This window comes from Camelina sativa, chromosome 10, assembly GCF_000633955.1.
Source record: "Camelina sativa cultivar DH55 chromosome 10, Cs, whole genome shotgun sequence".
NCBI lineage: Eukaryota > Viridiplantae > Streptophyta > Magnoliopsida > Brassicales > Brassicaceae > Camelina > Camelina sativa.
Genome location: NC_025694.1, coordinates 20,098,125 through 20,112,368, shown reverse-complemented (window position 1 = coordinate 20,112,368; position 14,244 = coordinate 20,098,125). Strand labels below are relative to the sequence as shown.

The 14,244-nt window shown below is 38.3% G+C and overlaps 4 protein-coding genes across 4 annotated transcripts in view; 2 read left to right on the top strand and 2 right to left on the bottom strand.

Moving 5' to 3' along the window:
* The window catches only part of LOC104719444 (aspartokinase 3, chloroplastic-like), a 4,644-nt gene extending 2,255 nt beyond the window's left edge, over positions 1-2,389 (top strand). Inside the window, exons 3-13 of the mRNA XM_010437382.2 lie at positions 77-137; positions 226-380; positions 470-619; positions 741-836; positions 909-1,025; positions 1,102-1,221; positions 1,308-1,400; positions 1,475-1,591; positions 1,695-1,811; positions 1,891-1,953; positions 2,068-2,389. Coding sequence (XP_010435684.1) covers positions 77-137; positions 226-380; positions 470-619; positions 741-836; positions 909-1,025; positions 1,102-1,221; positions 1,308-1,400; positions 1,475-1,591; positions 1,695-1,811; positions 1,891-1,953; positions 2,068-2,211 — 1,233 coding nt within the window. The 3' untranslated portion in view covers positions 2,212-2,389. The remainder of the gene's footprint in view (positions 1-76; positions 138-225; positions 381-469; positions 620-740; positions 837-908; positions 1,026-1,101; positions 1,222-1,307; positions 1,401-1,474; positions 1,592-1,694; positions 1,812-1,890; positions 1,954-2,067) is intronic.
* On the bottom strand, positions 2,268-5,095 carry LOC104719446 (putative pentatricopeptide repeat-containing protein At2g01510). The gene has a single exon (XM_010437383.2). It carries the CDS (start codon positions 4,954-4,956, stop codon positions 2,473-2,475), a length of 2,484 nt encoding a protein of 827 aa, XP_010435685.1. The 5' UTR covers positions 4,957-5,095; the 3' UTR covers positions 2,268-2,472.
* Positions 12,205-13,015, top strand: LOC104719443 (glutaredoxin-C7-like). The gene has a single exon (XM_010437381.2). It carries the CDS (start codon positions 12,292-12,294, stop codon positions 12,700-12,702), a length of 411 nt encoding a protein of 136 aa, XP_010435683.1. The 5' UTR covers positions 12,205-12,291; the 3' UTR covers positions 12,703-13,015.
* LOC104719442 (ACT domain-containing protein ACR6-like) lies at positions 12,992-14,244 on the bottom strand (the record flags this gene model as incomplete). Its single annotated transcript, XM_019230565.1, is given in 3 exon segments — positions 12,992-13,476; positions 13,591-13,695; positions 13,798-14,244. Coding segments are annotated over 3 exon segments (879 nt in total), but the record flags the coding sequence as incomplete, so codon positions are not given.

Here is a 14,244-nt window from a genome sequence, read left to right as displayed (position 1 = left end):
TATATATATATATGCATGTATCAATTCAAGTTTTCGTCAGCTCAAGTTTTGCTTTATCATTTCTCATGATGGGAACTCAAATTCTCCTATGTCCAGGACTGCTCATGAGCTTGGAGTGGATACAGAAGTTATTGCAAGTAATTACTTGTCTTCTCTTAATGGTTGATTAATTTAGTTTCCCTTGTTGATTTCTGAATCTTTCTTGCCTCTTCTTAATATGTGTAGACCACCTAGAAGGACTAGAACAGCTACTGAAAGGCATTGCAATGATGAAAGAGTTAACTTTACGCACAAGAGACTACTTGGTTTCGTTTGGAGAATGCATGTCCACAAGGCTATTTGCTGCCTACCTGAACAAAATTGGGCATAAAGCACGACAGGTATTATACTATATGAGATCGATCACCTTATTATATAATATAGTTTTTTTTGTATCATCATGACTTGATGATGAGTTCTGCTTTGGCAGTATGATGCATTTGAGATCGGGATTATTACCACAGATGAATTCACTAATGCTGATATTCTTGAGGCAACATACCCGGCGGTTTCAAAAAGGTTACTTGGTGACTGGAGCAAGGAAAATGCAGTCCCCATTGTCACAGGCTTCCTTGGAAAGGTATATATATATATATATAAGAAACCATTAATTTATGATTTGGAACGACTCTCTTGCATGTCTGTTCTGTTGTGTGAAATTTTTAAAATGACTTGTAAAAACAAAACTTCACTTTTTGCAGGGATGGAGATCTTGTGCTGTAACTACGCTGGGTAGAGGAGGTAGCGATTTGACTGCAACAACGATCGGGAAGGCCTTGGGTTTGCGAGAGATCCAGGTATATACATATAGGGGTTTCTATCAATGAAAACGAAAGTGGGATATAGTTTAACACTGTGATGTGGTGCAGGTTTGGAAAGATGTGGATGGAGTTTTGACTTGTGATCCAAACATTTACTGCGGAGCTCAACCTGTTCCACACTTGACATTTGATGAGGCAGCTGAACTTGCTTACTTTGGTGCCCAGGTAACCAACCTCAATACGTACACTTGTTGTACCAAAGGACCAAAGTATTTATCACTCTCTTCCTTTTCCATTGCAGGTGTTGCATCCACTTTCTATGCGCCCTGCTCGAGAAGGTAACATTCCTGTAAGGGTTAAAAACTCTTACAATCCCACTGCTCCAGGAACCGTCATCACCAGATCAAGAGACATGAGCAAGGTTCGTGAAGACAATTTGCATCAGTATCTTTTATATCAAAAACATATCACTCTGACCGTACCTCTTTGCTTATTATCTTTTCCTAGGCTGTATTGACCAGCATCGTTCTGAAACGTAATGTTACCATGTTGGACATCACTAGCACCCGTATGCTCGGCCAGTATGGTTTCCTTGCCAAGGTAAACCAACTTAACTCGACTTGATGTCACTCTCCCGCCCTCCCAGCTCACTCACACACTCTCTATCTTTGCAGGTGTTTTCCACATTTGAAAAATTGGGCATATCTGTGGATGTTGTTGCAACCAGCGAAGTTAGCATTTCTTTGACACTGGATCCTTCAAAGTTCTGCAGCAGGGAGTTAATTCAACAGGTAAACTTGTGACAACTTCCAGGCTACCCACTTGTTCTTGGAGCACAGAACATCAAATCAACAACTCATATTTTGTATCTGTAATTCTTGGCCATGTGAACAGGAGCTTGATCACGTGGTAGAGGAACTTGAGAAGATAGCTATTGTAAATCTGCTTCAACACAGATCAATTATCTCTCTAATCGGAAATGTTCAGAGATCATCATTCATATTAGAGAAGGTTAGTTAACTCTCTGGTTTGGTTTGTATCATTAAAAATTTTGGTCTACTTAGTGACTTGCCAATTGATCAACAAACAGGGCTTCCGGGTTCTGCGAACCAATGGAATTAATGTCCAGATGATCTCCCAAGGTGCATCTAAGGTCAAACCTCTTTCAACTTCTTTGCCTATATATGATTCTATACAAAAGGTTTAAAGGATGTAATTTTTACCTCTCGAAATACACACTCGTCTGAATATTTGATGATATCATCAGGTAAACATCTCATTGATAGTGAATGATGATGAGGCGGAGCATTGTGTGAAGGCTCTCCACTCGGCCTTCTTTGAGACAGACACTTGTGAAACAGTCTCAGAACGCCCATCTGGCTACATCGCTGCCTCTTCACGAAACCCCTAGGTGCAACCTGCAAGGTCTAAAACTAGTTTGATATTATGATTCTTATCAGACTGGTATTAGGAAACAAAACTCCCACTCTCCTTGTAATATAATGTAATGTGATGGAGATGTACTGGAAAATCAATAAGTTTTCCTATTTGAATATATTACAACATTAGTTAAGGTTACAAAATCTCAATCCCAAGTCCCACAAAAATATTAAAAAATGAAGGAATGAAGCAGAAAGTATTCTAGATCTTTGTTCTATAACAGGGATGCGAGTCACCAGTAATCACCACAAGAACAGACCCCCTGACTAAAGTGATGGAATCTGCTTGAATCCCTTACAGTTATCTCCCTCTTTACAATCTTCGATATAAGTTTAATTGCAGCATGGCAATCCCTGCAGGCCCTCAAGTTCTTCATTACAACAATCGGACACCCTTCTGGTGTACTGATCAGAGCAAATGCAACGGCTAAACGTTCACTGTGGTACTTAAGCGACTCAATCTTCATCTGCGCATCTATGTCTTGTACAACCGAACTTGTGTCAGGCTTGTACCCTTCTCTCTCAATTTCAGCTGTCAATTCATTGATCTTCCTCAAGATCTCATCTCCTTTTGGGTGTGTATGGTCATTCGATGAGAACACGTGAATCTTGTGGTTCACTTCAACCCAGCTATAAGCCGGAACCTTTCTGATTCCGCGTTCACGCATTGCTTTCTTCACATGCCTAACGCTTTCCCATTTCCCAGCTGCTGCATAGATGTTGGACATGCTTACATAAGCAGCAGCGTCCCTGAGCTTCTCCATACTGAAGAGCCGCTCTGCTGCTCTCTCAGCAAGGCTTTGATTCTTGTGGATCCGACATGCATTCAACACTGACGACCACATGATTTCATCTGCCTCAAAGGGCATTTCGTCAATCAACTTCTCTGCCTCTGCAAATCTTCCATTTCTGCCAAGCATATCCAGCATGCATGCATAATGTTTCCTTTTTGGAGTTATCCCATAGATCGGAGACATTGCCTGGAAATACTCTGTTCCTTGTTCAACTAATCCACAGTGACTACATGCAGTCAAGACGCCTAAGATGCTGACTGAATCTGGCTGGAGACCTGATTGCATCATCTTTGTGAAAGCACTAATTGCTGCTTCTCCATCTCCGTTATCAGCGTATGCCGAAATCAAGGCATTCCAGGAAACTGCATTTCTATCGGGCATCTCTTGGAATACTTGAACTGCATCTTTGATAGAACCACATTTGGCGTACATATCAACCAAACCACTTCCGGAGAAGACATTTTCCAAATTCCCTGACCTGATTATGAATCCATGGAGTTGTTTCCCGAGCAACAAAGAAGCAAAACTAGCGCAAGCTTTCAAAACAGTAGCAAAAGTTGATTGGTCAGCTCGTAAACTTGCTCCTCGCATCTTGGTGAACAGCTTAAGCCCAGCTTCATGAAGCCCTGTCTGTACGTAACCTGAGATCAAGGCAGTCCAGGAAACAGAGGTCTGTTGTGATAAACTGTTGAAGATCAATTCAGCTTCCTCGAACATTTCACATTTTGCGTACATATCCACTAAAGAATTGCCAACATGAAGGAATGAATCAGCCGTTGCCAGAATGGCCTGGCTGTGCACTTGTCGGCCCATCTGCAAGGATGACAAGTTGGCTGCGATGCTCAGCACCGTCGCGAAAGGGAAGTTTCTGCGGTCGAACCCCATGCACTGCATTTCTCGGAACAACTTGAGGGATTCGGGGTATCTCTCAGCCTGTGAATAGCTTGAGATGACCACATTGTAAGAAACGAAATCCAACTCAGGCATTTCATCAAAGAGTTTCCTAGTTTCAAAAACGCGATCATGTTTTGAGTAGAAATCAAGAATCTGATTCCCAACGGAGGCATCCCTGGAAAAGCCGGTAGTAACTGAGAGACCGTGGAGTTGCTGACCGAGAGGAAAATCGTGTAGCCCAACAACAGCCTTGAGGACCCCAGAGAAGGTGAAATCTGAAGGCTTGTGACCAGACTGCCGCATTTGAAGAAAGAGATGGATGGCCTCCGTGTACAAACCATCCTTCTCATACCCTGTGATAAGGGTGTTGAACGTGACAGAGTCCTTGCCCCGAACGTCCTGGAACAGCAAAGAGGCCAAATCGAGTCGGCCTATCTCACAGTAGGACTTAATCAGAACATTGGAGACAGTGAGAAAGAGGTTCGTATGAAAGCCTAACTTGACGGCAAAAGCATGAAGTTGACCAACCGCATTCTGGTCATTGCAGCCAGGTAAAAGGGTAGTAAAGGTGACGTGATCGGGCAGGGTACAACAGGAGGACCTGCACATCTGACGGAAGAGCTTGAAAGCTTCATGAAACTGGTCGTTCCGGGAGTAGCACCCAATCAAGATGGTCCACGTAACAACAGTTCTATCGGCCATCCCGTCAAAAAGTTCCCGGGCGGTGGAAAGATCGCCGGTCTTAACGTACCCAGCAATCATGGTATTGGTGGAGACAGTGTTTTTGTGAGGCATTTCGTCGAACACCTTGCGTGCGGCAGAGACTTGACCTCTCCTGAGAAGGTCGTCGACGATGAAATTGGAGCGGCAAGTATCTGTGTCGAAGCCAGTTTTGATGATGCGAGCATCAACGCGTGTGTTGAGAAATATCGCCGGTGCCGGTTGTCGGAGCTGCCGTAAAGTGGCAAGAGTTCTTGAGCGGACTTCATTAGCCTTAGCCTTAGCCTTGCAATAATAATAACGTTTCATAAGCAAAGCAGCACAACCAAATTTCGAATTTCTTATATTTGCACTAGTTTCACGATTACGAAACCCAAAAACACAATCATTACTTACTTACTACCAAATTATTATTACTGAATTCTGATCAAGAGAGAGATAGGATGGATACTCATTCATTCAATACAATATGTGGTTTTAAGTTTTGGTTTTGAATGGCGTCCGTAAGTTAAAAAAAAAAAAAAAGAGTACATAAGCCCAAAAGGTCCAATTAACTGGAAGCCCATTAATCAAACACCTAAAAGCCCAAATAATAGATATGTTCTTTTGCCACGCGCGCGCACCCGTTAAACGCGGACAAAATCAAACNAAAAAAAAAAAAAAAAAAATCATACTGTACTACTACTACTACTGTATATGGGTCTTATCAATTTTTTAAACTAAGGACTAAAAAACAACCGAACACGAACCTAGTCAAATCGATTAACAACCAAACATAACAGACAATCTCGTGATCTGATATCACTTTCTACGCATATACTGTACTACTATATTACATAGCATAAATAAATATGATGAATTCAAATTCCAAAGACGAGAACAAAGAGACCACAGAAGAAAGAGCGTTGACTGTTTGAAAGTGAGAAAAGAAGACAAGGAGGAGTTTGAGAATAGAGATGCTCATGCTTGTCACGCAATCCCTTTACTTTACAACGTAATTACATCTGCTAGCAGTAAGTACTACGTACGTACTAGTATATATGTGTTTTTTTTAATCTGTCCTAGTAACGTTATTATTATCTTTGTTGTTTCTGAATACATAATATTTTATACTATTTATTTGACCAAACCTAGCCCCTCTATAGACGAAATTATCTACTACACCAATTTATGAGACTAAATAACTAATTAATATCCCTCCTCGGCTAAATTACATACAAATAGTGATGTAATTCATACTATAGTATGTCATCAAACGGGCACGTATAATGAAATGGATTTAAGCTTTTGATTTTGTGCTCTAATTATAGAGTATCATCCATGATTCGGCCGGTAAAGCATTAACAAAAACTTCGGCTATGCGTATTGTTTTAAAATAAAAATAAAAAAGTAGAGAGAGGGAGAGAGGTGATGTGGAGAATATAGGACGGTCAACGTGAGGATAATTTACGTCAGCGAGATGAGGCAATCAAAGGAGCAAAGCCTGAGAAAGTAAAGCCGTCTTGTCGGGTACTCAGTCCTCTTTAACGACGTCCCTGCGAGTGGCCTCTCTTCCTCTGAGTGAGAGAGAGAGAGAGAAGCCCTTATATAATTAAATTTATGATTAGTTGCTTCACTTCTTTTATTAAAACTGTTCTTTTCATATTTTACCATTTTACCCTATATATATATATCCTTAACTATGTACGTACTGTATATATTAGTAGTAGTATTACTATTAATTAGTACCTCGGTTTATAATTTTCCTTTAAAAACGGAAAAATACAACGAACGCGTGAAACTTTAAAGAACAAAACAGTCAATCCAAGAAATATTCAATATGTGTTCCGGCCACCTTTTAAAATAATGAATACACTATGATGCTGCTGGCGAATAAAATAAATTAAACAAGGGCCAAGGGAGGATATGTATTTACTCGCCTGGGCGTTCGGTGGGTTCGGGTTATTCGGGTCGGTTTGTTCGGTTTTGAGAAAATTTGGTTTTTGAAAAATTCTGCCGAATTGAACTGAAATTAAATTCGGTTTGGGTCAATCGGTACTCGGTTTGTTCGGATCGGTTATTAGGTTTTAAATCAGTTCCGAATTTAAACCGAATTTTTTCTAATTCAGTTAATTTGAACAAAATAAACAAAAAAAGTTAAGATAATGGACTAAATTAACAAAAAAATTTACAACCCACCAAAATAACAATGGACCTCATATACCCGGTCCAAAAACAAACTAAGTCCAATAGTTACAAGTCCAAATGGACAGATCCATTAGGGTTTTCCAAAAATGATGATGTGCAGCGGCGAACTATGACGGCGAGCTGAGCTGAGACGGCAAAGCTGGAGAGATCTTGGGCATGCATTTTTTCCTCTACCATCATGAAAATCGATTACATCAACCAGTAGAACTAAAATCATCAAACAGCAAAGAACAACAATTTCGATTTTATAACAACGAAAATAGAAAAGTTTAATAAAGGATGGATATATCTAACTTACAACGACAAGAACACAAACACAACAAAGTTAAAAAAATCCATAAGATTAAAAGTTGAAACTCAAACCCTAGAGTTCTCCAAATCGGATAAGAAGTTATCAAGACATAAGAAGAAATTACAGAACAAAGAATCAAACATAGAATCAATTAAATACCCAGAAGAAGAGTTTACCTTTATTAAATTTTACAGGTTGAATCTCTGATAAAAGTCTTCTTTCTTAACTGCGAAAGAGATTTGAGAGAATGAAAGAGGATGTAGAAGAGATGAATTGATAAAACAGAAAGAGATGTGATGATTATTGATTAGATCGGAGAATAATGAACTTGTGAAGCTTTTCTCTCTCGGAATCGCAGGAGACAGAGAGGCGAAGAAGAAGAAAAACAAAACTAGGGTTAATGGTTTATGGTTAGGCTTATATATGGATGCAGATTCTAATAAACCGATCAGTCCGATTACCGAACCAAACCGAAATCCGATTACCCAAAACAGTTGCACCGAACGGTTTGACTTACTCTCTTCGGTTTGTCCCGATAACCAAAATTTTCGGGTTGTCTGGTTCGGTTTCTTCGGTTTTGACCGAACGCCCATGGTGAGTATTTACTCACAAGTGGTTAAGGAATGTTACTTTACTTTTTTTTTTTGGTCAACTTGAATTTTATTAAAACTTAAAACTTGGTTCAACAACCAAGATAAGATTACAAAGTACAAACGCCCAAACGAGGGAAATTTATGTCGGCGGACAACTAGAAGTCCCCAGAGACAAACGCCAGAGGAAAAAAAGAAATTTCCTGGAAACTAAGCCCTAACAAAAGGAGACAAAGTAAACTGGACAAGAAATACAAACAGATAATATTGAAACCAAATCGAAGGAGGACAACTCCTTATCCTGTAAGCAGAAATAACTAGACAAACACCTTAACAGTGATAGAACCAAAAAACAGAGATTCCTTTTCTTCTGAAACATCTGCGCATGTGATTTATCACAGATGCCCTCCGTAGATAACAACTACCTTCTCCTATCACAANTTCCTTTTCTTCTGAAACATCTGCGCATGTGATTTATCACAGATGCCCTTCGTAGATAACAACTACCTTCTCCTATCACAATGAGACTCAATCTCTCGAGAACCAAGGACATCATAACCCGGCAAGCAAAGAGCACTTATAGAAGTTTATAGAGACTCACACACACTCCCAGATGCGACGACGACGACTGATGCGTCTCCTTACGTCTAACTAGAATCCTTCCAAAAAGCAATCATATCTAAACAGATCATGAACGCAGGGACAAAGAGCAAGGCAAAACTTCACTAAGTTAACACATACCATGAACACCAAGGATAAGAAATCTCTGAAAGTTTTGAAGACTACCAACCAATCAATAAACACGAAACTTCTGCTAAGAAAGGAGCCGAGCCTAAAGGAAACCACAGGCTAAAACAAGGAGACAAAGATCGGGAGAAAAGACAATGGCTTGATAGGTCTTTTGGTTATGTTAGGAATGTTACTTTACTTAGAATCTAAACAAATTAAAGGCAAAAAGATGATAATACTAATAATAAACCCCATCTAAATTCCAGTTAATCTTTTTGTATGGATAAAAGAACAATAATTAATTATCATATACAACTCAAAGGAATAATTGATGTTGTAGAAACTAGCTAGTAACAGATGATGTAGTTGTAATAAATAGGTGCATGATAGGTCTTTTGGTTAATACTTGTATATATGGGATTTGGGGTTTGCCGGTTTAGTAGGTCTGTTTTAAGCGAGAAAGAAAAGAAAAGGAAAGCAATGGGTAGGCAGGCAGGTGGGAGGCGAGGCGGCTCGCGTGGGGCACAAAACTCTGTTTCGTCTCTCTCTCTATCTTTTACTATTTACCACTTTTCCCACTGCCCCTCTCTTCCTCCCAATGGGCAATTCCATTTTCCCTCTCTCTCTCTCTTATTTTTCTTTTTATCTAATTTTAAAATCCGTATGATTCATTTCTTTGTATTCATTCCTTCATTTATATTTGTCCCAACTTTTATATACATATAAAATCAGTGGTAACTACTAACTACTAGTACTAAATAAAGTTAGTCAAAATCACTACTAATACTAAATAAAGTACTAATCAAAATCCAAACGTTCTGAATCTTAATTTAATAATTAAGACAATCTCCAACCATGTTTCTAAAATTAGAGATTCTATTTATTTTTAAAATTGAAAAAAATACAAAACTAAAATTTTGATTTCAAAAACTGAAATTTAGAACCAATTCTATCTTTTTGTTACGCATTTTGATTTAATTTCAATATTTTTCAATTTAGAAAAATTGATTTAGAACCTCTTAATATCAACATTGAAGTTCGTCTAATAGGCGGTAATTAATGACGAATAGACGTACTCGTACTGCATAGATATATATCAGTGCCATATATAAACAAAACAATACTAGTAATTAACAGACAAAAACTTGTGGTCGACAAAAAGATAGAGAGGTCATGCACCTGCATGCATAACAATATATCGACGTATATCTCGATGATATTTACTTTTTCTGTTGGTGAAGTAATAGTTGAAATGATGATAATTTAAATTAGAGAAGATCGATCGAGTGGGATTCCAGTTTCAGTTTGCATGGGCTTAGGGGTTATATATCTCTGATTTTCTTTTAAGGGAATTCGTGAGCACTCCCACAATACTCTCACCGCCTTTTCGCCGCGACACCGACATCTTCCTTTTTCTTTTTGCCTTTTTTTCTTCTTTTTTCGTTACATTTAATTTTCCATTGTGTTTAAATACTCTTTAAAAAAATCATTACAAACTATACAACTTAATGTTACGGGACTTAACATAATAACATTCATATCAAAAATACATATATACAATATGTATGTAAGCACTACTTAAACATTCCATAACATCTAAACACCACGCCCATACATAGGCACAGAGGATGTACCTTTCTGCGTATGTCACCTAGATACAGATACGTGCATCATACATCAATATATGCTTATATAATAGTATGTAACTCTCTAAAGCTGGGTTTAGGGTTTAGTTCGATTATATCCATTCCACTCGCTATCGGCTCTGTTTCACCGTAAGAAGTAAAAAAAAACGAACTTAATTCATTTAGTTATTAAATGAAGATCATATTTATAACAAAGCAAAACATTAAATATTGTCTATGGAGAGACATACACAAAGATGTTTGTAAATGGCAAAGATCAGATAAAGCTGAAAAGATAGCGTCACGCTCGTATATATTGCTTTTTCTTTTAATTTTAATTTACATTTATATAGTATTTTGTCGTAGTAATTAATAGCATAAGTCAGAGGGCTCTCATTTCCAGCCATCTAACCCTACCCGTCCGATCGATCAAATCGTCTCTATTCGATGTAACCTTTTCCTTTCCACCGTTGGATTATGAGTTTAGATCATTACACAAAGGAATAAGGAATGTACAAAGTTTCAAGTTTCAGGTGTTTAGTTTACAAAGTGCCCTTAGTCAAATGCGTGTATATATATTGTCACTCGAAAGGGTTATATCGGACATATCAGACTCGGTAGACGAACTAGAAAAGATAAAACATTGTATGACAAGTGTTACGTACGTAAGACCTTCTGTAAAGACTAAAGGAGAACTAGATTTAATAAAATACAGTAATACCAAAAGTAAAGTGATCCGACAAACACAATCCGACAAGATTATTTATCTTTTACGATTTCTCATGCAAATATTTTTTTATTTTTATTTTCCAGAAAAGTAGTATATTACATGAGTCTAAACACCAAAAGAAGTAACTTTCTTTTTCAGCTAGAGGGAGCACAACCGTACGGACTTCTCTTACTCTATTCAACCAGCATACATATAAAATCTTCTTTTCCATCAATCCGTAGTTTTATAAGTAATTTAAGATTAATTTTTATATATTGTGGAGCTCAAACCTGAGATACAAAAAAGCATTTTGCATATAAAAGACACAAGCGTGGAAGCTAAAAGCATGTGACAATTAACTTTGTAAACTTTGATAGAGTATATAGATAAGTATTTTTTTACCTGGCTTTTCTATATAGAACAGTTAGAACTTTATGAATATTAAAATTAAACCCATGCTATTTCCACTGATACTTAGTTACTCGAAACAAAAGAGTAACAAATGATACATATATGGCAATTTCAAGTTACAATACATGCATAGGCGATCCCTCTCATACACTATATAAATGGACAAATCATATATAAACAGAAGTATACAAGTATAGTATTACATAGGCGATCCCACATAAATGGACAAATTATATGTAAATAGAAGCTTAATTAATACAGTTTGTTTAATGGTTGATATTATAAAGCAGAGACATGGGAGGAAAATAAATCCATGGTTTTGTTCTTTTAAATTATGTACACATCGTAATTGGAATCGTTCATATAATTAAGTGGGATATATATATGCTATATAATCTGGATAGGAAACATAAAGATGCTGATTCTTTGACATAGTATTGTATGAATATGATGATGATCATTACACATATATTCTACTTGATTGATTACTCGTAGAATCGTAGTATATATATATATATATATCATTACACTATGTGCAAAAAATGGTTTCGTAGATATATTGTTGTTTCTAGAAATAAGGTTGAAAATATATATACATGTAAGAAATGAAAGAGAATGAAGTGTTAAGAAAATTAATGGCGAGATTTTAGAGCCGACAAGAAGGACAGACGGAGCCGTCTATTACCAACAACTCCCTTCTGATAAAAGCCTGTTCTTCCTCTTCTCTTCTTCTTGCCCTTTTTTGGGAAAAATAAAAATAAAAATAATAATCATAAATGTATATATATATATATATATTTTCAATTGTAATTAAGTATTTTGATGTCATATGTTTGTTTTATTATACTTTTTTTTTTGTTACTTTAAATGGCTCATGATAATTAGCCAAATAATATATACAGTAATTAGAGGAAACTGATGATGATGAGTTGGACTTAGAAGGGGGTGTAGTGTAGGCCTCTCTATAAATATACTCTGCATGGCTCTCACTCTCTCCTCACCAAAAAAAAAAACCTTGAGCCAGTCAATAATCTCCTTAAAACTTTTCTCTCTTTCTCGATCGTGTTTAATTTTATTTTTTTTGCTTCAAGAAAATTAAAAATGCAATACCAGACAGAATCGTGGGGATCATACAAGATGAACAAGATAGGGTTCGGCAGTGTGGGGATGGTGGCTGACACTGGTCTGCTTCGCATAGAGTCTCTGGCGGCAGAGAGCGCTGTGGTGATATTCAGCGTGAGCACGTGCTGCATGTGCCACGCCGTGAAGGGTCTCTTCCGAGGAATGGGAGTCAGCCCCGCGGTCCACGAGCTCGACCTCCACCCCTATGGCGGCGACATCCAGCGAGCCCTCATCCGCCTCCTCGGCTGCTCCGGCGCCTCTTCTCCCGGGTCTCTTCCGGTCGTCTTCATTGGCGGTAAACTAGTTGGAGCTATGGACAGAGTCATGGCTTCCCACATCAACGGCTCTCTCGTTCCTCTTCTCAAAGACGCAGGCGCTCTCTGGCTTTAATGATTGATACCTCCCTCCCTCCCTTGTGCTTTTGTTTCTTTCTTTTTATAAGCCTAGCTAGCTCTAATTAATGTCTTAAGAGAATGGGATGAGGAAGTTTAGGAAAAAACTAATCGATGACAGGTTAGGTTTATAGTTTGTAATTAGAGAGACTTGTGCGTTTGTTTTAAAGCTCACCTTTCTCTACCCCTCTTCCCCTCTTTTTTTTTTTCATGCATCTCTCTTATAATTAAATCTTTCAAATTATTTTATATTTTGCTATGTCTCCTATCTATTAGATCCTTTCATATCGAATCAAAGACAGTTCTTGTTATTTGATGATCACACAAATTTACACAAGGGACGACGACTTGTTTACAAGGGTGCAAAATTTTACAGTTATCGCCATCAGCTTAAGAATGCCCTACTCTGTCTAATGATCTCTCTATACGAAGCACACGTACACTCTTATGTGTGAGACTTGGGTTTGAAGATGTTACTTAGCAAATACCCCATTATTGTTTCTTGCGAAGGCCTGCTCGTACCAAGAACAGAGCAATCCTCGTTGTTCTTCACCTTCAGCTTGGTTACTCCTATCTGTTGTCTGATTGACTCCACTATTTTTGATTCAACTGGGTTTCCTGTCACGTCCGTAACGTAGAAAGTGTCTTTCGCCTTACCCTCTCGTGTCGAGATCTCTGCTCTCACAATTGTTAAGCTGTTCTCTCGGAATGTCCTGGTTATGTCTGAGAGGAGACCAACTCGGTCTTCTGCTAATAACTCCAGCTCTAAACCCTGAAAGGATGCATAATCTGTTTTGAGTATATCAGAAAGAAAAAATTATAGAGCGAGTACATCATCAATTGATTTGCGGAGCACAGGATATGTTGCATTTTTCTATTAGATTACCTCGGATGCTCTCCTCTCAATGGCTGCTTCGAGACATTGTATGACACGTTCTTGCTCAGCTTCTGAGTTTATGGGAAGTCCATCTACATGACGGATGTAAAATTCCTGCAGCAATCTCTATTTATTATGATGTATGTATGGTTAGAGAAAAGTGATGCCAATTTAATTTATTATATGGGGAAACAACTTACTTACTTAGTTACCTACCTGATAAGCCTCCACTGGTTCTGTGCTGACCATGCCATGGAACACCACATACTGCATATCAGTCAAAGTACAGACTACGTCAAAGACAAGCTTTGGTCTATCTTTGGACCTCATGGTGACAACGGTATAATCCTTGTCAATGTTCATTAGTGTGACATTGGGCCTTGACGCCGATGGGCTTGCTCTTTTGACTCCCTCGTAGTCCCTATCATCAAACATGATCTGATGCAACCGTCTCTCCCTGTGGGTATCAGAAGAGGAGAAGACCGTTTTTGCAGCTCTTGAACCGCTGTTCGTCCTGACTACATTGCACAGCAGCTCTTTAATGGTGGAGAGGCGAATCAGGTCAGTAATGGCAGAATTAGTTGAATGGTCCGTGACATGAATAACCGCTGCAGCCCTGGTGTTGTGAGTCCATATCTCAGCGTTCACAACATTGCAGTGAAG

Bases quoted from the DNA above. Each gene is read 5' to 3' on its own strand.
- LOC104719446 (XM_010437383.2), bottom strand. From the start codon at position 4,956: ATGAAACGTTATTATTATTGCAAGGCTAAGGCTAAGGCTAATGAAGTC.
- LOC104719443 (XM_010437381.2), top strand. From the start codon at position 12,292: ATGCAATACCAGACAGAATCGTGGGGATCATACAAGATGAACAAGATA.